At 39.5% G+C, this 27,165-nt stretch overlaps 1 protein-coding gene across 6 annotated transcripts in view; it reads left to right on the top strand.

Annotated features, from left to right (window-relative positions):
- The window catches only part of papolg (poly(A) polymerase gamma), a 43,362-nt gene extending 29,932 nt beyond the window's left edge, over positions 1–13,430 (top strand). For 2 of the 6 annotated variants that reach the window (XM_052011914.1, XM_052011917.1), the window contains 9 exons: positions 2,674–2,783; positions 9,885–10,006; positions 10,089–10,270; positions 10,362–10,480; positions 10,555–10,778; positions 11,140–11,229; positions 12,050–12,106; positions 12,311–12,426; positions 12,577–13,430. In XM_052011914.1, coding sequence (XP_051867874.1) covers positions 2,674–2,783; positions 9,885–10,006; positions 10,089–10,270; positions 10,362–10,480; positions 10,555–10,778; positions 11,140–11,229; positions 12,050–12,106; positions 12,311–12,409 — 1,003 coding nt within the window. In that variant the 3' untranslated portion in view covers positions 12,410–12,426; positions 12,577–13,430. Of the gene's footprint in view, positions 1–2,673; positions 2,784–9,884; positions 10,007–10,088; positions 10,271–10,361; positions 10,481–10,554; positions 10,779–11,139; positions 11,230–12,049; positions 12,107–12,310 lie in introns of all 6 variants that reach the window. The other 4 variants (XM_052011918.1, XM_052011915.1, XM_052011913.1 and 1 more) reach the window with 2 other exon arrangements.
- Positions 13,431–27,165: the final 13,735 nt, after the last annotated feature.

Raw genomic sequence — 27,165 nt, 5'->3', positions numbered from 1 at the left:
TTTATGTACCAGAAAATATCAGATTAAATATGTTGACTACAGCATGTTATTGAAACTTCCATGCTGCACATCCCATTGCATGTGGGACATCTGTATGTATTGCAAAAAGAGTCCATTAAGGTTGGTTGTGAGCCACTCAGCTACTTTGCCTTTGTATTAAATCATTGCTAATCTGTAACTCCATTTTGTCCCTGGATCTATACCGGGCATCAGTGATCAAAATTGCATTCACCATGGAAGCCATAAGTTATTAGAGAAATCAAGAGAATTAAAGCAGGACAAAGTGCCCTGATTTTCTAAAAGAAATTGCTGCAGCTGGGATCTTGCAAGGTCCCATCAGATTGGAATGTAGCAAATATAACTTTGTTTTAAAGGGTTGGAAACTAGGAACTATAGCCAGTTAGTCTGAAGTATTGCCAGATACCAGAATGCATCATTTAATATTTATAACCTAATTTTAATCTTAATCTGATTAGAAAGAGTCAGCTTGGTTTTATGAAGGGAAAATTGCATTTGCCAAATCAGATCTTCTTTAGAAGATGTAACTAGCACGACTGATAAAGGAAACAAATGAATATAGTGTGTCTGGATTTCGAAAAGGTACTTGACAGGTACCACACAAACATGCAGGAAGGGCCTTACAAGGCTGGAGATAACAAAACAACACACAGAGGACAGAAAACAACAAAAATAAATAGATCGCTTTTGAATTGTAATTTGTAGGGTTCCATAGTATCTGGTTCTGAGTCTTTGACTACTCTTGCCGGAGGTAAGCTGCCATGTTTACTGTTGATGTGTGCAAAGGTATTTTTTCTGCAAACCCACCACTACTCGGTTGTCCCATTTAATAATGGAGCAGCCCTGTATAACATCAGGGTCTTGAGTGTCAATACTGTCATGTATGTCAGAATAAGCCCTGCTCCTGAAGCTGCTGTTGTGGGAATGAACTGACATTTGGCTGGGCAGAACCTCTGAATTTGGTGCCTGTTGAGTCCCTGCCATTCTGAATCATTCAAAATCCCTGTTCTTTGGAAATCAGAAACTAAGCAAAAAAAAATCAATTCCAACATTTGTTAAAACTGGGGGCTAGGGTGGTGGAGAGGGGGAGAGAACCATCACTTAAACATTTTGAATTGAGTTTCTTGAATTACCACGTACTTTTTTTAAACATCTATTCTTCTCCATTCAAAAGAATGGACTCTATTCCTGTGCAAGATCCAACCAGGCGCAGGTTCAAGTGACACATTCCGAGTCTAAATTCTGGGGAAACTGCTGCAAGGTTATCATCTGTTGCTGGAATCCATGAGAGATCCATTGTTCAAGCAAGCTAGGGAATTGATTGCAAAGCAGGTTGGGAACTTGCATGTTTGGGAATCCCGATCGTGTTGACCCTTGAGCTGAGAACTGACAGTTTTTACACAGTTCCCAGCATTTCCCAGAAAGTTTGGGCCCAATAATGACTTGGACGAAAAATACTACATTTCCAAATTTGCTGAGAAACAAATCCACTTTGGAACATGAGCTAAGAGAAGAATGCAAGGAGTCTGGGAGAACTGTCCAACTTTAGTTTCCATATATAAAGGTGGATATCCATGCGTGGGTGTTGGTGCAGTATAGAATGACCTGGTTTCTCAGATGAGCAGGCATTCTACAGGGAGAGATTGATTTTACTCAGATGAGAAAGATAAAATGATTTCATTGAAACATGCACAATTCTTGGAAGGATTAACAGGTTAGTTGCCTAGTGACTTGGAGAGTCCAGGGGTAAGGGATTGGTCATTAGGCAGAGGTTGTAAATCTTGGGGATTCTATATGTCCCCAGAGGGTTGTGGCTCCAATGAGTATATTTGGGTCTGAGATTGATGAATTTTAGACTTGGGAATTGGGCAGGAAAGCAGATAAGTGTGGGATTTTCTATGGTAAGGTTATGTATGGATTATTCTTTATTCTTGAGCTATAAATGGACACAGATTAACTAAATATGCAAGTTTTTATATGTATTAAAAAAATACAGATGGTGTTCAGACATTAAAAAGACCCACCATGGAAAATCCTTCACTTTAAATATGCTTTCCTGCCCAATTCTCAAGTGTAAAATTCATCAATCTCAGACCCAAATATACACAAGGTCCATCTTGATCTATTGGAATATTTTCTTGATGGTGAGAGACTAGGATTTATTCCTTCACTGCACCCAAAGCTGGTGCACAGATACAAAAATCGGTCATAAAAGATGATGAACCATTTACTGTTTGTCTCCATTGAATGCTTAAAGCTCTTGGTCTGACTATCTGAAGTTCTGCCTTCAGTTTTGGGCACCTTACTGAGGCAAACAGCATAGATGCACTAAAATGTAACCCTTAAGACGCCAATAGCTGGTTGTAAAAAGGTGTTCTGAATTCTGCAGTTTAGACCATTGAGAGGCTAAATGATTTATTTAAAATGATTTGACTTGGTCAGTCAGGTGAACTTTAGTGGAATAGATCAGCCAGGATAGTACTGAATGGTGGAAGAGGCTTGAGGAACTGAATGGCCTTCTGTTCCAGTATGCCTTGTGTCAGAATATTGTAAAAGCAAACTAATCTCGCTGTATTCAATGATAGTTGTAGGTATCAGTGCCCTCTGTGATTAATTTATAAAAGAATCTCAGTTGTAACTTTTATCTTTTTTTAGGGATAATTATGTTACCATCTGGTTTATTGGGATCATTTTTAAGAAGGTGGAAAATGCAGAAAGTGTGAACATTGATCTGACACAAGATATTCAGTTGTTCACTGACACAGGTAAATGGGTAACTTTGATCATCTCAGTTGTTTCACTTCTATAGATACTGCAAGTCCTACAATGAAAAGAAATCTTGTAATATCTTTGCTTTTTATTAGCTTGCCTACAAAGTTCAGCAAGTAGGTTTGTGGCAACTTTGCAAAAAGTTGTGTGGATTAATTTAACACTCTTCCAAAAATTGTAATTTGGATTTGGCAATATTTTCCAACTCAATCTTATCCATTTGGAGTTTTTAATCATTGAAACTTGCAATATTTTGTCAGTTTGGTCTTTACAGTAATTATTGATGTCATTTGGCATTGTAATCCACATTACACTGTCTAGGGAAAAATTTGCTTTTGTTTTAAATGATCTCAATCTTAACGTTTTGTATATTTTTAATATTTCATTTTACCATCTTGTCCAAAGAAAGTAATCAATTCCTTTAGATGCAACAAGATCTACAGATTCAGATAGGTTAGAGTCTGCTGACTCTATATTAGTTCTCAACTGGCTCATAAATATAGTTCAAGTGCTTTCAAACATTCTCTGACGCAGAAGAATGTAGTTCAAACATTTTAAAAGGTTGCATAAGAAATGGTATTAATAACATTTTTTTAAACACATGGAAGGATTAGACTCTGCATCTTTTCTTTATCTAATCCTTCCATGTGTTTAAAAAGAAGTGTTATTAATCCCATTTCTTATGCCACTTTTAAAGTGGCTCAGTAGTGTAGTGGTCACCATAATGCTATTACGGTGCCAGCAACCCAGGTTCAATTCCGGCTGCTGTCTGTGAGGGGTTTGTACGTTCTCCTAGTGTCTGTGTGGGTTTCCTCTGGGTGCTCCGGTTTCCTCCCACATTTTAAAGATGTATGGATTAGGAAGTTGTGGGTATGCTGTGTTGGTGCCGGAAGAGTGGCGACACTTGTGGGCTGCCCCCAGAACATTATATGCAAAAAAGATGCATTTCACTATGTTCCATTGTACATGTGACTAAAGATATCTTGTCTGAATCTGCAGTTTGTAATCAGTAATGCAGTGCTCTAGATCCAAGTTTTCTTTCACTAAAACTTGGTTTTATTGCCCTATATTTTGAATAAAGACACTTTATTTTATCATTTGCATCTCAAAATTCCATATTAGTAAGGCTGGTTATGAAATAGAGTGTAATGTTAGATCTAAAATTATTATACACTCTGTATCATGATGTGTCTAGCGAAGGTGAACATCGCCTTAATCCTAGACTTGACCATTTTATTCTTGAACTAAATTTGAACCTAGAAAAAGCTGAAATAGCCTAAGTACTACTTGAATGTAGGAAATATGTGGGAAAAATAATTGATCAAAAAGACTTTGACATCATATACATTCCATTACAGCACAAGATCATCTTTGTTAAGAGGGTAAATAACAATCTTAAATGCTTGTTAGAAACTGTTAGGGTTGTTGGCATTACATCATTCTTTGCACTTTATTTTATCTGTCTAAAGTTGGTGGTGTACTCCGCAAAGGTCCTGGAGATAGGAGCAGAATAACTTCAATAGGGGATTAATTACCCTGGTATCATCATCATCCTTCATCTTGCCTTGCACTTACATCGGGAGGTTCGTGCTTTCATTTCTGAAGCCTCCTTCACTTTTCAGCACAATTCCATCTTTTAACAAATTCCATGGGTGTTCCTAGCATCTGTTTTCTTTCATATTAAAGATACTATCATGAGCTACAACAGTATTAAAGATACTATCATGAGCTACAACAGTTCTATCATGTAGATGGCTTCTGCAAACACCCATTCATGTATAGTCTTCATACTGGCTTAGCACTTTTTTCCCCACTTGCAATCGTTAAAGATAGCTTTGCACAAGTTATACAAAATGAGACAGGCATTTTCAGCACTGGAGGACAATGCTTATAATTGGTAGACTTCGTCCACCAGAATGGCTTTAGCTGAACTGGTTTTTAATGGAGGTGTCTGATGAAATATCAGTGAATTCTTTCATGGATGTGTATAGCTGTTCAGTCTCAATATTCTCACTAAAACTGTTAGTAGTCTTCAGATATATAATTATTCTATTCTGAATTCTGGAAAATAGTTCTTTGATAGTTGAGGATACCAGAAAAATAGGTACCAATTGTGGATTAATTATGTCAAAGTAAATGTCATTTTTGAAATAAATTTAAGAATGCAAGACCTCAAACATTGTTGATTTCCCCCACAGACAATTTCATAGACCCATAACACTTTTTTGAAACCTTGTATTGATTCTCACTGGGCAATGAGTTCTCCCTAGCCTTGCATAGGTTTATTGAATTTCTTTTATTGATTATGTCCTGTTATAGAACTATTGCAGTATGGAAGGTTCTGATTTGGCCCATCGGGTTCATGCTGGCTCTCTGCAGAGCATTCCAATTGGTCTTATTCCCTGCTGGGATACTGGGAAAGATCCATTATTTTATTTCCTTCAAATACCTCTTTTGATTGAATCTGCTTCCACCATGTTATCAGGCAGTGAATTCCAGGTCATGATTGCTTTCCACAAGAAAATGCTTTCCTCCAAGTACGCTGGTAATTTTTTAATCATATTACAAGCTTTGCCTGAACCTGTCATGACTTTGAAATATCAACTCTCTTCCCAACTTTCTGTATGGAGAAACCAGAATTGTTCTGTCTATAACAACTGAACTCCTTCATCCATGGAATGAACATTTTCTCTGCCCTTTCTATGCCCTTCATCCTTCCACTGGAGCAATAACCAGGGCTGAACACAATTTCTCTCTGGTAGTCTGGTTTAGTCAACCACATCTTTCAGTACCCTGGCAAGTTTGTTTTTCTTTAGCAACTAAGAAAATGCATGTTTTTCCCCGAGATTAATTGTAGAAATTGGCATTCTCCCTCAATTAGACATCCCGGCTTTTATGCAAAAGCATCCACTTCCTCAATTGCATCAAACACCAAGTTTGCTCTTAATGATATTCAATGTCATCACTATGTTGTAGATACTTAGATCTTATTCAATGACTTTCACTGCAAAAATTGTTCAAATTGTACTGTGATTTTTGTTTATGTTCATGCATTGGACCAGACTGCTTTCTTATCACTACTACATCACCATGTTTGCAGACCCTAGTGTAGTTTGTTTGACTGCCTTTGGTTAAGTTTATGAAGTCATCCAATCACTTGTTAAGCACACTGTTTACTGGAAACATTTCTGCAAATTACTTTTGAACTTGACCATTAATACTGCAACACAGCCAAAAGTACAGTACAGCACAGCAAGCAAGCTTAAGTTCTGATCTTCTTTCTTTTCTCTTTTGGTTCTTTTCTGGTTTGCTCTTTTCATGGTCATAGAGTTGGGCTAGGTGCTTGTTGGTGGCAGACTGATAAAGTTTCTTATTAGTGTGCTTGAGCATAAGAATCTGCTTTGCTACCTTTTTGGTGACTTAAGATACATGTGGTACTTCTGGAATGCATGTGTTCATTTCTGATCCCCATGCTTCGGAAAGGATATGGAGGTCCTTTGAGGAGGATATGGAAGAGATTCTGACCTGAGTATTTCTGGCATTTTCTACTTTTATTTTAGATGTCCAGTATTTGCAGTTTTTTTTATTTTAACTTGCTAATGGAAGAGATTTACTAGAATGGTTTTGGGGATGAAGGATTTCAACAACAAAATTGGACAGGAAATGCTAAGGTTGTTTTGCTTAGAGCAAAGAAGGGTGAGAGGTGATTTGGTAGAAATGTACACGATAACTGCTGGTTTAAGTAGAGAAGCAGAGTTTGTATGCACGTGATTCAAGGTTTTTTTATGCACAGTGGTGGAAAATACCTAGTAAGGATGTTGGAAACAGCTACTGGGCTTTTGCTAGACAGTTATTCTTGGGACGACAAGAAAAGATCAGGGGAATGTGACAGTTGATTGTTTGTCAGACTGGCGTGGACTTGAGAAAATGGTGGCATCCTTTGCTATCAGAAGTCTTTGATTTTGTTTTTAAAGAGTAGAAATGTGTGAGCTTCTAGATAGCTGGACGAACTGGCGGACCCAAAAGAAATTTATTTGGAATAGAAAGTTGTAATTGGGGAAGTCGATGAGAGATTACATTGTGGTGCTTAAAGTACTGGATTCAAGGCAGGATCTGATTTAAGACTTGTACATTAAATACTAAAATATCCATCTTTTAATAGACGTATTATTCAATTACCAAACTACTGTAAGCCAAGTACAGAGATGATCATTATTGTCAGCAGTGATTATTTAATTTAAATTTTCCATGAATGTTTCTTTTCTAATTATTGATTTTTTTTCAACAGTTTAGCCCAGGCAATTATTTTTTCTCCTTTTCTATTGAGTAGGGTTGTCATTGCAATAGTGAAGTTGATCTTTGCGAAGTAAAATTACTGTCCTAGAATATTTTTCTGAATTTCTGTAGATGCCTTGATTGAAAGCCTGTTACAGTACTGTGTGAACCAGAGGAAATTATTTAAAATACAGTGAATTGTGGAAAGTTGGTGTAACAATTTGGATGCATGCATTCTTACACCACCACATTAGCTGGAGAATTTATGCTTGATTCATTTAAGGGCAAAATAGTTTATTGAAGAAAAGAAATGCAATGCCATTACCTGATGAGTTTAATATGAAACTAGCAGATGCGGGAGGGGGAGGGGGGGGGGGGGTGGTGGGAAATAATGGTTCAATCTTTTAAGGGAATAATCCGGCATCCTCGTCTACTCTGCAAACAAGTAACCAGTTATGCAATAGGCCTAAGTTGTTGATTTTTTAATTGCCCTCTGAAGTGACTAACAGGCTGCATGATTGTGTTAAACTGTTGCACCAGAATAAAATAATTAAAACTAAACAAACAACCTAGCGTTGATTTACAATTTGGATGTGACTACAGCACAGCCAACTTCATTGTTCCTGGGACCACCCAACAGATGTCCAAGGACGTGACTAAATTGAAAAAGCTGATCCATAGAACAGTCAAGCAATAGCCTGACAATACTTGTGGAATCAAAACTTTCAACTAATGTTACAAACTCTTCAACAATTCCTAATATTACCCTGTCTCATGAACAGGGGTGCCACTGGAAGATCTTGCATTGATTCAAACTCCGTACTATCTCATAGCATCAAAATAGGGATAAGAAACCACCTGATGATTACTACCTACTCCTCTAATTCATTTGATGGGAAGGTATTACTCCACATTGAACATGATTCAACATTGCTTCTAAAGTGGAGGAAGATTTTGGTGTCCTTCAGCAAGATTGCCAGTGACCAAGTTTGCCGAGTCATGAAAGCTGTAACAGCCAGGGTGGACTTGATGCAGGTGTGAGAGAACCAGCACATGCAAAGGTCCTACTTGACTTTGCCCATCTATATCCTAATCCTCAAGGTGATAGCCCCATATTTGTACTATAGGAACCTTGCTGTATGTTGAGTGACACTTGCTTTGTACTAAAGGAGGTAAATTCAGAGAAGACACAGCAATTCAAAACTGGGTATCCACGAGATGCCAGGTACAGAAAAGTATTCCCTGATGATATGAGAATTCATGACACTGCATGTTCCTCACTTCAACTAACCCCAGTTCTGATGAAGGGTCTATGTCCTGAACCATTAACTGTTTCCCTTTCTATAGACGTACCAAATTTCTGTTAGGTTTTCAGCTACCAAGAGGCTTTGATTTTTATCTTGAATATATATACCTTTTCGCCCTGAAATATCCCAATAATATGGAATACTTGTTTCGCCCCTGTCGGATCTATCAATTTGCACCTGAACACATTATCAACAATGGTGGTGTCATTGGTGGTGTTTTCTGCAGCTGGCCTCCTGCTGTGATAATATTTCCCATTTCTGAGGTTTTCATATTGCCTCAACTTGCTCTCTTTTTCAGGTAGCAGTTCTGTGTAGTATTTCAAACTTTTTCCATTAGTTTTATCACACAAACCACTCCTTGAATTCTGTTTAGCTTTTATCTATACAAATGCTGTGGCTATGAAAGCAGAGCAGATGGGTTATCTTTCAGCAAGTGTCTCAGCTCCAGCCCTCCTCGCCCAGTAAAACCTTGCTACCATCCATAGTACCCATAGGTCAGGAATTTAATGAAATGCATGCTGCATGCCTGGATCAGTGCATTTCCCACTACAAGCAGTTCTGGATCATCCAGGACAAAGCAAATCTTGAGCTTCTATTCCACCCTCCGAAACACCGACTTCCTCCACATTTTGTGTATCGTGGCTGCATTGTATACCCACTACATAAAGCACTGTACCGACACTGCAAAACTACTTCAACAGTGCCTTTTACAAACCTGTAGCTTCTATCATCTAGACGGACAAAGGCTGTACACCATGGGAATTCCACTGCCTGCAATTTTGCTTCCAAATCACATTGCATCCTGGCTTTAAAAAAAAATAAATTGCCATTTCTTTTTAATAGGGTTAAAACCACAGAACTGAGATTTGCTTGTCACCACCACAAAGGCAATTGACATAGGGCAATAAATGCTGAACTTGCCCATTGTGTCCATATGCTGCTCTTTCTAAATAATATGCTGCTGAGGTATCTCCAAATTCGCTACTGGAAACACTGCTGGTGGATGAACAAATGAATGGTTTTAGGGAAACCTCTTGAAGTATTTACTGCATTTAAAATAAGCTAGCATCAGATTCTAATGGCTATAAATCTAATTCTAAGCAGTCTAGATCCAGACTGTTCTGCACTTTATAATATTTATACTGTTACTTGGTCTACGTTTTGGAAAAACTAACTGGTACATCTATTTACCAAATACTGGTTTCATTTTTCTACTATGTATTGTTTTTTTACTTCTGTGTTTAATGTCACAAATTGTAGAGTAATTTGGAAAGCCATTTTATATTTGCTGTTAAATGGGATTATTTATTAACTTGCATCGTAAAACAATGCAGATTAAAATCTGTAATGTAGTACTCAAAAATTCTTTAAAGCTGAAATCTCTATACAAGATGCAATGTATTCGATCAGATGCTATTCAGTTAAATTCTACAAACCACCTTTCCCCATTTTATTTTATTTTATTTATTAAATATCCTTGCTCTTGCCTGGGAACAGTTCTGGTTTATATTGCAGTGTACAGACAAGCAAACAATATTAACATGCTAAAGGAAAAAATGAGGATAGAAGCTACGCATGTCAAAAAGAAGCAGCTTCATCAGTATTTGCCAGCTGAATTGGTACAGAAGAAAAAGAAGGTAATTATGGACAATTGCAGTGAATTTATTTGGCCCGGTGCTATGTGTGGGATTTTTAAACCATATTCAATTTGTCTTCCAGCAAAGCATACCTGACATTAATCGAAACTCTGCTGGAAGTGCCAGTAATCTAAATCGTACATCTTTGGAAGGAAATCCTTTGGATAGTTCGAGAGACACTGATGTTGGCACTCCATTTGGTTCTCCTGTGACGTTGCAAAAGTCTTCCAAACCAAATACTCCAGGAACAGGGGACTTGCAGGAGTATGTAAAATATGTCAGATTTGCTCTCTGCACCAGCATTCCATACTGTGTAGTTACTACAATGAAACTTTTCTGTTTCTTCTTCATTTAGAAACAGTGTTTCTCCAGTGAAAACGCAAATTTCAGATGTAACAAAACTAATGCCTAATGAATGTGCTTCTCCAGAAACCCAGTTTTGCCAAGGGAAATCTATACCAGTTATTGGTGCAAGTATGTCAGTTTTTCAAAGTTAATTTGCAGGATTATATATTGACTTCACACTCATAATTTTCCTCCTCTTGTAGAGAATGATCTGGGTTCCACTGCAAATCCCCCTCCTCCTCCTCAGGCAGTCTGTACCATTCCCACTGTCGTTGGACGTAGTGTAATTCCTCGCTTAACATCTTCAAGTAACCAGCCACTGCCAAATGGGACCAAGCTAAATACTAGTCCAAACAGCTCAACTTCAAAAAGACCTCATTCTCCTACATTGGAAGAATCTCCAAAGCGGATGAAAGACCTCCAGTTGGTAAATACTTCAAGATTTATCAATATTTCAATCATTGATCCAAGTATTAATTGTATTAAGTAGCTGTTAAGGGAGAAAGATTATTGTACGTGAAATAGTTGGTTAAATAAGATTATTTACCTGGAGTACTGATCTTAAAATTTCCATTTTGTTTGTATCTTTGACTGTAGCTTTTATTATTTAGTTCCACCTGGTAATATTGCAAGGTTATGCTTAATGGGACAACATCCTCCTTGGGGCTGTACTTGGTATCAACACTCCTAGGCTTACCATGAAATGTTTTTAATCTGGTCCCTTTTTTAATACTTTCTAGATGATGTCTGGATTATTAATATATTATTTTCCTTTCCTGTCCATGTAGATATGTGCTATTGAGCCAAATGATTCTGCATTCAGTCAACCTCATTCATCAAATGAAGAGGATGGATGGAAATGTCAGAAAGATGGACAGGTAGTGGTAACTACAGCTGAAGGTTGACCCCATTTCTCACTGGCTAGTAAAAAAAAAAATTCACTTGCACCTACAAATGTATAATTTTATCCATGTAACAGGTGAATTTGTTAGTAAATGAATCTGTTCATATCTAGTTCGGTGTGCAAGTGTAAATTCAACTCCCTCTTCAGCCAGACTATTATTTTATCCCATAAATTTTGTGGTTAATTATCAGTCTTCCTTATTTAACAAATATTGGGATATTCCTGGAAAAAGTGTATGGGTGTCTGTTGACTCTGTAAGGTAGATGAACAAGTGTTGTCTTCTGCATGAAAAGCATTGGAAAATGATACATCTCTAATTTTACAATCAATATTGCATTTTGTGGCCTGTGCCACAGTGCTTAAGACTTCATAAATGCTTGAACACTACTTGGAAATTAATATTCTACTTAGTGTAATTTTATAGCAAAGGTACTTAGCAAGAATTAGATGACATTTACATGCACTTTTTCCTTCGCTACTTATTTCCCCCCCCCCCCCCCCCCCCCCCCGCAAAGTGCTTGTGTTGAGCATTTCACCTGACTCTGGCTGAAAGCTGATTTGAAATAGCTCACAGCTGGAGTACCCAGACTACAGTGGATATTCAGCTCCCTTATTTCCCAATTTTAGCATTAAAATTAACATAGTGAATGCATTAATTCTTAAAAATCAAAATAAGCATAAACTTACAAATTTGATTTTTTTTCTATTGGGTACTTGATGATAACACTTCACCCATCTGTCTCTGTGAAATTTATTTTGCTTCAATTGATTAAACTGTTGTCTGTATGTAACAGGATAACCATGAAGAAGTGAAATCCATGCCCATTCCAACAATTGACACAAGATCACAGGTACTACCTATTAAATCTCTTTCTTCACAGGAACAATGATACTGCGAGTAAGGTCTGCATTCAAATCAAAACATTGTGGATTCTTAAGGGAACTAGAAATAACTTATTAAAATTAAAATGCCTCTTGTATTTCTAGAATTAATCTTTAAGTACAGTGTAACGTGTCTCTTTCCGTCCTTGTTTTTGGTGCTGCTTTTCTTACAGAGACTACCCAGCAAGGAACTGCCAGACGTATCTTCTCCAGTCCCCACAAGCAGCATACGAGTCATAAAAAATTCCATCAGGCTAACCCTTAATCGGTAACAACACTGTCTTGTCAGGTAAATGTAATTCTTGAACCATTCTCACATATCAGTTGAATTTTGTTAACAGTTACCCTGAAATGAAATTGGAAAACTGTAATTATTACCCTGACTTGGTGTTGAAGCCAAAAACTGGGTTGGCTAAGGCTACTCCACTATATCTTGCAGAGCAGATACAAATAGGAAGACCAGAATTATATTTTGGCTTCCACTTCAAGACATTTATGTACTGATTTGTCTCTGCTGGTTAACCACTGTCCATGGACTTGAGGCCTTAAAAGAGAAAGGGAGGAATAAAAATCAAAGCCTTAAATGGATGGAATAGCTTCCGGCCTCCTAGATCAGCCAGTGTCTTTGGACACGTCTCTTTGATGCCCTGAATTATGCATTGCATTCTATGTGTGTAAATACTTGTGAACAGCCTTTTATTGAAAAATCAGTATTGCATTGACAGTTCTCTTCAGAAGGCTGAAGTGTAATTTTAATAACTGTAAAATAACAAAAAAAAACTTGTCCTGTGATGTATTTTTTGTTTCTTCCCCCTGCCCTTCCCTTCTCCCCAACACCCTATTCCCTTCATACCCTGGTCTATGTTTTGTGTATATAACAAAAAAAAACAAAAAAAGTAGCCTATTTTAGTTAACTGATATTTGGTTTTGAGCTTAAAATCTTTACAGTTGCAGATTTGCATCACTTCAGGAAACAATTTACAGACAACAGTTTTTGATTACTTCTGTATGCTAGTCACTGTTTCAGTGGCTAACACTGGCCAATGACAAGTCTGCTGATTTCCAGTGTATGTGTATGTAGCACTGCATTTAATTGTCCAGAGCAGAATGAAAAGTTTAATTGCCTAAAAATGTCTGCTTTTTCTGCTGTAACTTTCATTGTCAGTGATATACATTTTCCAGTGCATTCAGTTGATTCTGTTTTGTAGACCTAAAATCCATATGTATTTGAAAGAATATTTTTGTATTTACTGTATCAAAAAGAACAAGAGTAAAAAAAAAGTTTGAAAACTTGGTATGTTTTATGTATTGCTAATTTAGTATTAACTGGAACTTGTTATGAGAGTTAGCCTGGAAATTTCAGCCCTGGTCTCCATTTAACTTTTGTATTATGACAGCTTTGTTTTGAATTTCCATAAATTAACACCAGCCTAACATTCTCATGGCTGAATTTGATGGCCATTTTATTTTTTTTAAACGGAGTACAAATTACAAAGCTGGTTTGGGTCCTAACTGGAATAAGAGAACCAAGTTTGAGTTGCAAGTAACAATGACTTCAGAATCTGTTCCAAAACACTGTTCATATAAAAGTTACTACACTTAATTAATGTTGCAGGCCTAAACCAAGCTTCAGGGAGTGCTAAATGTTTCTTTTGCTGCGCAACACAGTATTTGTGGAGCTAATCTAGCAATATTTCAGTTGGAATAGAGGAAATACTTTTATTAACAGGATAACGATTCATAAAATGAAATCCTTTTCCTATGAAAACAATATACAAGATTAAGTGTTTTGACTTTAGAGGGCAACTGAAATGTTAGTTATTAAACTTTTTTAAAGTTCAAGAATAAAGGACAGTGATTTCAGTTAGACTGAAATGAAGTGAGTTTGTTATTCACAGGGAAAACTGGCTGTGAAATTACAACCTACAGTAAGTTGTTTTTATCCATTCTTTGGGAATGACTGACTAAAGTCCATCCTGTGTAATGTGATTGTCAGTTACACTTTCATAGACAGGCCACATGATAATTTGAATTCCTGACAGCTTGGTTAGAAACTAAGTAGAGCATGGGGCCATTTCATATATGGAAAATCAAAATAGTATTTATTGTACAAAAATAGGTGTCTTAATTTCCAAAAGTGGTAGTGTGTGGACCACTTTTTTTAAATCTCCATTTATGATAGAGGCAGGGAATAAGCAAACAATCCCCTCCAGGGAGGCGTATTAGTCACTTGTAATGGACTTGCATGCCTCAGCATGTTTATCTTCATACCTCTCTTTAACTGCTGGGTTTTTCAAGATTTGGGGAAATCTGGTAGCTGAAGGGAGACTAGTATTGCTGTCTGGAAAAGGTAAGTGCTCTGCTTGTGGGCCTGAGGAACAGGACACCGAATCCAACTTGGCAGCAAATTGTACATCATTACATCAGTTGCATTGCTGGACACAGCAGATCTATTAGCAAAAGCTTTTTTCAAAAAAAAAACTTGGCTAATTCGGAGAGAAACTACATAAAATCCTCATGACAGATGAACATCTCATTTTATAAAATGGTCAGACCATTTAGGAAACAGCATTCAGTAGATTGCAAACAACTGTATATTGATCACCTTGTCTCAAAGTAATCAAAGCAGACAACAGTAACATTTATTAAAATACAAACTAATTAAGAACTCAAATTACTAAACCAGTTTTGTAATAAGTAGGACTGTTCAGCAATTAAAATTAATTGCAATTAAATCAGGTTAATTGTGGTTGTAATCACATATTTAAAAAAAAGGTATTTTGTTTTTTCAAATGGTCCAAAGAAAAATATTTTTGTTGTTTAGTTAATTTCTGGAGGAAAAATGCCTCCGATATAATTTAAAATTGTGGTCAAATCCCTTTAAGTTTAAGATTGTCTCCTCCCTCCCCCACCCCCCACCCCGCCGGGTTGGGGAAATAGGGCCGAGTACAGGTTTTTAAAAAAAAACCTTGGAAGAAACTAGATATACCCAATTGCATTTTCTTAAATTCAAGTTTTAAGCTAGAGCCCTGAATCCAAAGCCATTTGTCAATGCAGTCATTGCAGATAGACTAACAAAAACGGCAGCGAACAAAACTAAGTGTGCAGGTGTACTTTCAGCTTCCAAGTACTGTAGTGTATTAATTTGTGTAGCTTTTCAGGACTTGATGTTTGAGCCCTGTTCTTTTTAACAATTACTGAGCATGAGGAAGTAGAGGTACTGGGCCTCCATGATTTGCAAGAGGGGATCAAGTTTACTGATAGCAAGCTGAGTGGCAGCATGGATTGAGCAGGCTTCAAAAGGATATCAGCAGGCTAAGTCAATGAGCAAGACTTTGGCAGATGCGAACAAAATGTAAGATCATCCATAAATTTGAAATCCATAAATTTGAAGGTTTTTAAATGGTGAGATTGAAAGGTGATGTTCAGAAGAACCTTGGTGTCATTGTATACAAATCAATGTGCACATTCAGCAAGCAGCAATTGGGAAGACAAACGATGAGTTGGCCTTTATCACAAGAGGATTTGAGTACGAGGCATGTTCCTGCAATTGTATAAGGCCCTAATGAGATTGCACCTGGAACTTTGTCCAATTTGGTTTCCCTAGCCAAGGAAGGACATAGCTACAATAGAGGGAGTGTTGCAAAGGTTCATCCAATTGATTCCTAGTATTGGGAAGGGGTGGTTGGGCATATAGGAAGAAATTAAGTAGACTGGACCTTTACTCAGAGTTTAGAAGAATGAGAGGGGACAGGATCTTAGATGGCTTGACAGGGAAGGTGCAGGGATGACGTTTCCCCTGTTTTTAACTGTTGTTGGGGGTCATATTCTCAAAATAAGAGACTAGCATGCAGGATTTGGATGAAAATAAACATTCACTCAGTTGTGAATCAATGGAATCTGTTTTCCAAGTAACTCTGGAGGTTGATTCATTTTTGTTTTAAGTGGTTTGAACCTCTAACCCAGAATCTTCAGACTTGGGAGACAAGACATTCACCACAAACTGAGTTGACCATTAGGAGCCAAAGAGTAAAGAAAATCCTTTTCTAAGTGCAATGACATCCTGATCTTTCATTTCAGTTAGTTTACCCATGCTTGATAATGCACTTGTTGTGGCCAGGCTGATATAACTGATGACTTCCTTCCAGCAGGAGTAATGGCATGAGCATTAGCAAGAGGCACCCTGCTTGAGTTGTATCCTCCTGCCTCTCATCCATCCCTATTGGCCAAACATAATTTTAACATTCCACACAAGATGATCTTGATTCTTGGAGCTCATTCATAGCACATTGCTTGCTACATTTACTCTCATCAAAGAAATCCTGCTTTTAGTGTTAATGGATGCTAGTAGGTGGTGATGAATCAAAACATGTGGTTTGTTTGTAGCAATTTGTACCATGACCTTAGCATTAAGTAAGCAGCTTGTACCCTGCTATTTGTTTCTCTTATCCTTAATAGAGATTTTATGGTTGGATTTGTTTCTAAAGCAATCACTGGTTAATGTGACATAATAAACCGTAGTTACTCTAGTAAAGAAAAAGAAATGGTTGTCTTGTGACCATATCATGATACAGCACAATGAGAAATGGAACTGCACTTTTTGTAGTCTCTCTATCTGCTTTTCTCAGGAAATGTAGCCTCTGTCTTAAAAAGAATAGTAGTGAATAACGGCATCAGCACAGCATTCCTAAATCTTAGTTGACATTTCACATTTTGGAATTCAAAACTTTACATGCTTTCATTTCTGTTATTCCACAAGTACTTCACTGTGGCTTTTGTTTATTTGAAATAATGCTGAATCCTATTTATTAAGACTGATGGTACTTAACTGCATGAACAGTTAATGCATCTGGGGAGTGAACCAGACCTTCCATTATGGGGTATAAAGCACTTACCACCTTTTGTGTTCTCACCCCTCTAGCTTTTACTTCCTGCACAATTGGTTTCAGGCCATGGATTTTTGCAGTTATCACTGAGTGGGAAGCTAGTCAATTTTAGTTGCAGTGCTTGAATTCATCCAAGACTTCTAAAACGACCAAAATACTAAGTTTATTTGTCATTTTGTGCCCTGGTTAATTGATCCCTTTTACCTATAATTTACTTCAGAATTATTTTGAGGTGCAGTCATACTGTGCATTAACGTTTGACTGCTTCTCAAACAATTAAGGTGTCCTGAACAGAATCTCCCAACATTAATTCAGCTAGGCAGTTCCAAATGATTTGAACTTGAAATTTTCTTTGTGAAAATATAAACCAAGTACTACAAGGAGGTGCTGTTACTTCATTTTTAAGTTAGTAGCCCTAAATTTTGCTCTAAAGTGATATCCATGACTACATTATTGACAGCATATAGGACTAGAAACAACCTGTCTTTTATTTTTATCAAATTTCTCAATCTATTCCAGAACACTTCACAACTAGTGAATGACTTTCTGAAAGTGGATATTTGCAGCTTTGCATGAGTAAGCACAATTAACAATTGCATGCAACCAGATCCCACAAGCAGCAAATTAAATGAATCATGAAGTAATGTGTATGGTAAGAATGGTTGGCGGACTTCATCTGATCCTGTGACATATTCTGTAATATCACTAATAGGAACTTGCTCAACTGGAGTCTTCAGCTGCTCTTAATGTTGCATCATAATATATTCTTTGCAGTCACACCATTGGCTCAAGGCATACAGCTGCCATTATTGGTTAAAAGACTTGGGACACTCATGAGTGCCAAGGAATGATTCATGGCTGCTGATGGATAAAGGGTCATAACTTTTCTGAAAAATGGTTGGATTTGCTGCAAAATAAGAGGAGAAATGTCATGAATAGCAAAATGAAGTTTTGCAGCAGGAAGTATGCAGCTTGAGTGAATGTCTTTTTTTTAAACACATACTTGTGAATGTTCAGACTCCAGGACCAAGAGTGCAATAACTAATTCATGCTCTGTGAGATTGTCCCAAGCAAAGTACAGGTGCACTTTTTTCCTCAGCTGATTTCTCCTCCACCATAGTTGCATTTACTGCACTTCAGCTTGCACCCCATTTTCCTCCCAGAACAAGAAAATGGATCTTATCATTCACTCCACCAGCCTCTATTCAACAAATCTGTAATTTCTGACACCACCTAAAGTCATTTCTACCACTACTATTGTTTTTCTGAATTCTGAAGGATAATCTAAGACTGTGTTTCACTCTTCCATATCCATCAATGCCACCCCCCCCCCCCCCCCCCCCCCCATTCACTTGTTCATGCACAGTGCTCACATATTATCCTTTTCCCTCCTCCAGGGATGTAAACATCCTTTTTCAGTTGAAGCAGCAGATCACTTGTGTGACTTCCAATTTGGTATATTTGTACTGGGGGTCTCTTGGGAGGGGTGAGGAGGAACCAAACACAGGTGTCCTGTGAAGAATTCACCCAATGTTCAGTATGCCTGGAGACCCTGAGCTTCCAATTGCCTGTCACTAATTCTCCATTCTAACTTGTCTGTCTGTGGCCTCTAATACTGCCCTAACAAAGCCCAATGGAAGCTCAAGGAACAACACCTTGCTTTTCAACTAGCAACATTACAGCTTGCCAAACTCAACACTGAATTGAACATTTTCATTATTTTGGGTTTTTTTTTTATCTTGTTCATCTCCTATTGACACCTCACCAGACAAATCTTTTGTCATTCAACAGTCTTCACTATGCCTTTATAGCCAGCTCCATCACCTCCTTGCTTTCTCTGCAACTTGTTTTATTTCAAACTTTTCCCAGTGTGGATGAAAGGTCATCAACCTGTAATGTTAACTCCTGTTTCTCTCTCCAGAAGCTGCCTACCTGCTGAGTTATCTCCAGATCTCAGTATTTTGTCTTATTTCAGATTCCCAACATCTGCATTATTTTGGTCCTGGAGTTTAATTTCAGTGTTTTTTTTTACCCGTTATCATTCCATACCATTTTATGATTCAAGAGACTACTGTTAGCACATGAGGTCAATAGCCTTTATTTTAAAAAGAATAGCCTTGTCCTTAATTCCATGTGAATTGTTCTGAAAATAACACTGCTGTTGTAACTGCAATAAGAATATAGCATTGTTCAGGTGAGTGTGATGTAGAGACTTCATGCTCCCTGACTGTTTAAGCTTTGAACTGAATGGATCTCCTGAGGAATTGTCCTTTGGTGATGAGTTGGCTGATACCTTTTATTAGTGACCTCTGGGCTTTTTGTTTAGTGCTATGCAACTTGTAGGACCTGGTACCTAAATTAATAAACCTGCAGTTGCAAAGAGGGGTATAGATGAGAGAACGAAAGGAATGTTTTTGATAGGGTGGAGACCAAAAGAATACAGATATCAGAAAGGCTGTCAGTGCAATCCAGGAAAGGTGATGAAAGTGTGTTAAGTATAGCTGATCTGCTTAGAGTAAGTGTAGAAAGAGGGAGATGAGTGAAGACAGAGGACGAGGAAAAAGTCAGCAGAAACAGTGCTGGAAATGAGATGAACAGTTACTGGAAACCTGAAAATACTAGATCAGTTGTGGAGAAGGGGAAAAAAACAGTTAATGTTACAGGTGGATGACCTTGCATTGGATAGTTCTGACACAAACAACAAGGCCAGTTTTCTGAAATTGTTGAAATTCAATATAAGAGTCCCAAGAGCTGCAGTGTGCCAAGACAGCGCACAGCACAAACAATAGCAACCTCTGGATCACCCCTGTGGGCTGAATGGGGTGTTCTGCAAAGCACATCATGAACACTGTAGTACACTAAATTGGATAAAGTGCAATGTAAGGACTTTAGGCACTTGGATGGTGAAAAGAGAAGAGGTAAAGTGTGACAAAAAGGGGAGTAGTTGTTGCTGGAGATGGATGAGAGGACCAGGGAATCATGAATGTTGAAAGGGAAGGCAAGGATGCGTCTCACTGAATGTGGGAAAAATTACTTAGATGATCAGTTAAAATGTGGAGGCTGGTCCTGTGATAAAGACTCTCCTTGCTGTGGTTGGGAGAAGGGTGAGAGCAAAAGTACAGGGAATGAAGTAGATGTTATTGAGACTTGCTCTATGATGCAAAGGGAAGCCATTGTAAAGGAAGACAAGCACTGGTGTGGAAAGTTGTAATCAGAACAGATACAATGGAGCTGGAAACACTAGGGAGAATGAAATGGAGCTCTTACAGAAAGTAGGGTGGGAGGAGATGAAGGCAAGATAGTTTTGGTAGTCTGTGGACTTGTAATAAATATTGGTCGCTAATCTGTCCCTTGAAGCGGAGCTAAATATGTTGAGGAAATGTCGGATGTGAACGTGAGAGCAATATGGAAATTGGCAGCAAAGCTGATTGAAATTTTTGAGTTCTTTCCTGTATATTACTATTTCTTGAAGTTACTTGAACTCAACAGCTGTGAAGGCTGCAACAAATCCATCAGCTCTGATTTGTCGTGGTTTCCATGCCATTTGAATCAGTTGGTTGATTTGTAAAGTATCGTGTGCTTTTTGTAGTGCAACATCAAGTACACATTAAATAAACACACACAGGCAATGTGATGGCTGGAAGCTCCTAGTCAAGAACTGGCACAAAAACGGTGAATACTTTATTCAGTCGCTCAACTTTTGATTGCACTCATAAGCCACTTGAGAGCCCATGAATAGATCAACGGAACGAAGACCATCATCCTCGACCTTGAGGGAAAGCCATGATGACGATTACTCTTTCTTGTAAAATATTAGCTACTTGGATGTATTGTAAGAGCTATGATTTAGCCACCAAAAATTGATGGTATTGTGGATAGTAAGGAGGATAGTCTCAGGCTCCAGAAGGATATTGATCAGCTGTTGGTCAGAACAATGGCAGATGGAATTTAACCCTTACAAGTGTAGATTGATGCATTTTGGGAGGTCATATAAGGATAGGACATAATGAATAAAGGAGTTTTGAGGAGCAGAGGGATTCTGGACTTTTACACCAAAGATTCGTTAAGGTGGCAGCATGGATTGGTAGGGTGGTAATGAAGGCATATGGAATACGAACCTTCATTACATGGGGCGTAGAATTTAAGAGCAGGGAAGTTATGCTACAACTTTATAAAACATTGAGGCCATGTCTGGGCAATTTTGTGTAGTTTTGATTGCCATAGTATAGAGAGAATGTGATTGGTCTAGAGAGGGCACAGAGGAGATTCACCAGGATGTTGCCTGGGATGGAATGTCTCAGTTACAAGAGACTGAATAGGCTGCGTGTGTTTTCCATTGAGCTCTTATTGTTGAGGTGAACAAAATTGAGAGGCATAGATAGGAAAGACGAAAGCAAACTACACTAAAACAGTAGTATCTATGACGAGAGGGCATTAAAGAGTGAGAGGTTTCGAGGGGATAAAAGGAACAATTTTCCACCCAGAGGGTGGTTGGATTTAGAATGCACTACCCGAGAGAGTGGTGGACACAGACTCGCAGCATTTAAGTATCTAGATACGCAGTTTGATTGCCAAAACATAGAAGGCTATGGACCAAGTGCTAGTAAATGCGATTAATGCGAGTGAGTACTTGATGGCCATCATGTAGAGAGTGGGCCGAAGTGCCTGTTTCTATACACTGGACTCTAAGGCACTGATGCTGGTGTAGAAGTCGCATTGTCACGGTGAATCGAAGGGCCTGTTTCTATGCTACTAGACACTAAAATGTATGGGTGGCAATGATAGTGGAATAAATTTTATTTTTAGCAATAGATTTCTCTTCGATATTTCCTAAATGTGTGACATAATTGTATGTACAAGATATTCCTTTGGTCTCTGTAACGAGAATCGCAAACATTCAGAAGAGATAAAAAAAAAGATTGTGATATGTAAAGTAAGAGAAACTACTAGTAGACCAGAGCGGATAGTTTGGTTTGGTTTGCAATAGCAGCTCAAACATGCTGCTCGAATGTATTTAGTTGTGTGGATAACCTGTATGTAAATTTCAATAACTTTAAAATAAAAACAAAAAAATAAATAAAATGGTGCAGCTAAACACTGGGGTGGCTGGTCCCAGCTGATGTCCGCCCGCCACTTACCGGTGCACCGCTTGGCGATTTTACAAGCAATGTGTGGAAACCCTGACTGAGTTTGAGACGACAACCCCCACGGTCCTCGGCATTCACAGGCACGGCCGCAGGTCCCACCCTCGCCCAGCGGACGTCACTTCCTTCATTTGACAGGCGATTGGTGTGGATACATGGTGACATTTCAGAGCTCTTGTTAGTGTGAGAAGCCGCCTCACTCCTGCCCACCTCCCTTCATCCCAAAGGAAAATTAACTGAGAAAAGTCACGGGGTTCCATGTGAGTCATCGAGGAGGCGGAGGTGTGAGGGTGAAAATTTGAAGTCAATAAAATTTAAATATTTAGGCAATATTTTACTTCAATTCTTTTACCCGAAGTATCTCAGCCTTATTGGCTGGTAGTTAGAGCAAATAATTGCCAATGTAATTCAAATTTACCTTACCCCGGGAGTCCCAGACTGAGCCAGTGAGGAACCAGGGTCTTTCTTAGCTGGAGGCCTCCCACCATTCTAGGCAGTCCAGCAGTGTGGCGAGGGTCGCGCTTCATCACAAGCGGGCAGGTGGAAGGTGGCTGCCTCATCCATTGACGCCTCTCCGCCGACCCATGGACACCTTCTGACCGGAAACGGTAGATACTCCGTAACTATACATCTGCCTATCGACGATCAAACCCAGATTATTCAGTGTATCCGAATGAAACGTGTATTAGAAAGTAATCAAGGTGGAGTAATTAAATGCACTCACATTGATCCGAAAGTTAGGATACATTAAACAAGGGGAAATGTCAAACATTAGACCAAGACACCGAAAATATGTTTGGGGGCAAAAAAGAGGCATGCAAACCGATTCTAGGGACGACTGGATTTATGAAAAGAGTTGGGTTTATGTTCACTGAAGTTTCTAAAAATGTCAGGAGCAATAAGGGAGCCAGAGAAAGAGTCGGTCCCCTTAGGTTGCCCCTTTGGTCCCTATGTGTGGAGCCAGGGGATGTGGGCGAGGTCCTAGGTGTATGTTTCTCATCTGTATCCATCACAGAGAAGGGTGTGGAAGGTAGTGAGTTTAGGAAGGAGTACGTGGATAATCTGGAGCACGTTGGCATTATGAAGGAGTAAGTGTTAGATTCCATGGGGTGCAAAAGGGTTAATAAATCCCCAGGGCCTGATGACATCAATCCAAGGATGCTTTGGGAAGCAAGGGAGGAGATAGATGAAGTCCTGGCAGATTTTTGTATTTTCATTCGCCACAGGTCAGGTTCCAGAAGACTGGAGGATAGCTAATGTTGTTCCCTTATGTAAGGAGAGCAGGGATAAACAAAGTAATTACAGGCTGGTGAGCCCTACACCAGTGGTAAGAAAAATTATTGGAGAAAATCCTAAGGAATGGGATTTGGGTATATTTGGAAAGGCAGACGTTGATCAGGGATAGTCAGAGTAGCTTTGTAAAGGGGAAATCCTGTCTCACTAGTTTCACTGAATTTTTTGAGAAGGGAACTAAGAAGCTTGCTGAAAAACACTATGATGCTACAGCAGGCCAGGCAGCACTCGTGGAGAAAAGCAGGCAGTCAACGTTTCGGGTCAGGACCCTTCTTCAGGACTGAAGATAGGAAAAGGGGAAGCCCAATATATGGGAGGGAAAAGCAAAGCAGTGATGGGTGGACAAAAGAGGGGAGGTGGGGTGGGCACAAGGTGGTGATAGGTAGATGCAGGTAAGAGATAGTGATAGGTGGGAGAAGGGGAGAGCAGATCCACCGGGGGATGGGTCAAAGGTAAGGAGGAAAAAATGGGGTAGAAGAAAGAGAGATAGGAAAGGGAAGAAAAGAGGCATGGTTGGGGATGGGTGTGGGGATTACTTAAAGTGGGAGACTTCAATGTTCATGCCATTAGGCTGCAAGGCTCCAAGACGGAAAATGAGGTGCTGTTGCTCCAGTTTGCGTTTGGAATTCTCCTGGTAGTGGAGGAGGCCGAGGACTGACATATCTGTGATGGAGTGGGGGGGGGGGGAGTTGAAGTGACTGGCAACAGGGAGATGCAGATTGCAGTTACGGACAGAGCGCACGTGTTCTGCGAAATGGTCACCTAGTCTGCGTTTGGTCTTGCCAATGTAGAGGAGGCCACACTTGGAGCACCAAAAGCAGTAGATGATATAAAGGGAGGTGCAAGTGAATTTTTGTCTCCCCTGAAAGGACTGTTTGGGTCCCTGGATGGAGGTGGTGTAGGGGCAGTGGAAAGTTCCTGGGGTGGTGGAGGAGTTGTGGAGAGAGCAGTCCCTGTGAAAGGCAGAAAGGGGTGGGGAAGGGAATATGTACTTGGTAGTGGGGTCCCATTGGAGATGGCAGAAATGGCAGAGAATGCTTGATGAAGGCAGGGCTTTTGACAAGGCATTTGATGAGGTCCCACATGGTAGGCTGGTCCAGAAGATTAAGGCTTGGTGACAGGAGGCAGATGGTAGTGGTGGAAGGCTGCTTTCCTGATTGGAAGTCTGTACCACAGATGTACCACAGGAATCAGTACTGGGACCCTTGTTGATTGTGATATATATTAACGACTTGGATGTAATGTAGTAAGTATGATTAGTAAGGTTGCGGATGGCACGGAAGTTGGCGGTGTTGTGGATAGCGAAGAAGGTTGTCTAAGACTACAGTAGGATAGAGATCAGATGGAAAGTTGGGCAGAGCATTGGCAGATGGAGTTCAATCCCCATAAGTGCAAGGTGATGCATTTCAGGAAGTCAAATAAGACTAGGACATTTACAGTAAATGGTAGGGTGCTGAGGAATGTTGATGAACAGAGGGAGCTTGGGGTTCAAGTCCATAGTTCCCTGAAAGTGCCAACACTGGTAGATGGGGTAATGAAGAAAGTATATGATATGCTTCACTTCATAGTTTGGGACATAGAATGTAAATGTTGGTTATGTTGTAACTTTACAAAGCACTGGTTAGACTGCACTTGGAGTAATGTGTGCAAGTCTGGTCACCATAAGAAGGATGTGGTTGTGCTGGAGAGGGTGCAGAGGAGATTCACCAGGATGTTGCCTATATTGGAGGACTTGTTTTTCCTGGAGTGAAAGAGAATAAGGGTGACCTGATAGAGGTATATAAAATCTTAAGAAGCACGGATAGGGTATCAAGTCAAAATCTTTTTCCTATCAAGAACAAGGGGGCGTAGGTATAAGGTGAGAGGGAAGAGTTTTAAAGGGGATCTGAAGGTTAAGATTTTTGCAGAGTGGTTGGTACCTGGAACTCACTGCCAGAGTAGGTGGTGGAACAAATACAATCACTACATTTAAGAGACATTTTGACAGCCATTTAAATAGGCAAGGCATTGAAGGATAAGGAAAATGGAGAGAAAGCAGGAACCGGGTACAGAATTTGGATGACCAGCCATGATCAAATTGAATTGTGGAGCAGGCTCAAAAGGCTGAATGGTTTGCTCCTACTCCTATTCTGTGTTGCCTGGTACTAGTTTAGTGGAATAGTAACAAAATGAAAGAACACCACATTAACAGTTTAAATTGTAACTCTACATTCAATAAAACATTTTTTGGGGCAATGACTTCAAAACCCAATTTAAAATATAAATCATTTGAGGCATACACAGAATGTTGTAACTTTACTAATAAGCAGTTCACATATTCATGGAGTAATGTTTGGGAGTGCCTGGATATTTGCAAGCATCGTAATTTAAGGCCTAATCACTGATGCTGATGGAAAATGCTGATATCTGTCTCGGATATTTGGCTTTTTGTTACCACTCGTATTGGAGTCATTTGCTTTTGGAAGCTTCTTTTTTTGTTGTTGATTTCCCTTTCACCACCTTCTGTTGCCCTGCTTGTTGCTCCACCGCCGCCTCCTCCTCCATTGCCTGAGCAGGCCGGAGTCTGAGAGCTTGCAGTGGATGAACTTTTCTTCCTTTCACTGTATGGAATTTTTTGCCGTACCCAGTTTTCCATCCTGGAGGATTTCCTGCCAGTTATCCATCTATAGCCTGTGCATAGCTAAGGGAAGGTTTGGGAATAGGACCCTTTGAGGTGTCCTGCCTGTCCCCACACAGGCTGCATTACTTGTAATGCACACAGGCTGCTTCTCTAGTAGCCTTCCAGCTTGCAGTTCCTGTAGATAGCTGCCACATGTCCAGGTTTGATGCAAGAGTGGGACTGGCATACTCCGGGATGTCCGCTACTGTTGTTGGAAGTGGATGACATCACTGTCTTCTGCTTGGACCCATAGTCAGTCTACGGATTAATCAGCATTTGCAACCAGTTTGAGTTGGCATCAGGGGCTAGAGTCAACAGCAAGAAGAGCAAGGCAATGCTCTTCGACAACTGGCCTGTTCGGTCCACCATCCCTTTCACTGTCAGGTCTGACTACCAAAAGGTGCTGGGGATTTGGTTTAAAGGGGCCTAGGCACGTAACAAAAATTGGCCAGAGTGGACAGGCAGGATTAAACAAAAATTGGGACCGTGGGAGAGGTGCTCCCTCCCAATAACTGGTAAGAACTTGGTCATCAGATGCGATGTGTTCTCAGTGCTGCTGTACTGAGGTGTGGGCCATTCCCTGCTCCCTGGCAGTCACCCGAGTCATCTTCCAGTTCAGCGGGGGATCCAAACTGGAATGGGTCCAACAGGTCACAATGCACAAGTCCCTGGACAACAGGGGTTAAAGCATATCCAATATTGTCCTCATCTTGATGGCCACCTTCACTTGTGGCTGCATCAGGCTGTACTTGGAACCTAAGTAAGTGCGTATCAAGTGCCACCATGTGCTGAGGTTCTACCTGTCTGTTATGTTGCGAAGGATAGGCCTGGTGCTGTTAACATGCAATGTCCCAGTCAGCTGGAAATTGCCACACTATCTATCCTTCATGGAAAAGTTCTTCCAGAAAAACACCTTGGACCACAAGTCCACCAGGCTGTGGTCGGCACAGAATGTCCTGCAGGACAAAGATATGATGGATCATGTGGGGTGGTTCTATGAGCAGGCTGTCCAAATCATCTGGCAGAATGCCTCATTGCCAGAATTC

This window comes from Pristis pectinata, chromosome 3 (genome assembly GCF_009764475.1).
Source record: "Pristis pectinata isolate sPriPec2 chromosome 3, sPriPec2.1.pri, whole genome shotgun sequence".
NCBI lineage: Eukaryota > Metazoa > Chordata > Chondrichthyes > Rhinopristiformes > Pristidae > Pristis > Pristis pectinata.
This window is presented reverse-complemented; position numbering and strand designations above follow the sequence as displayed.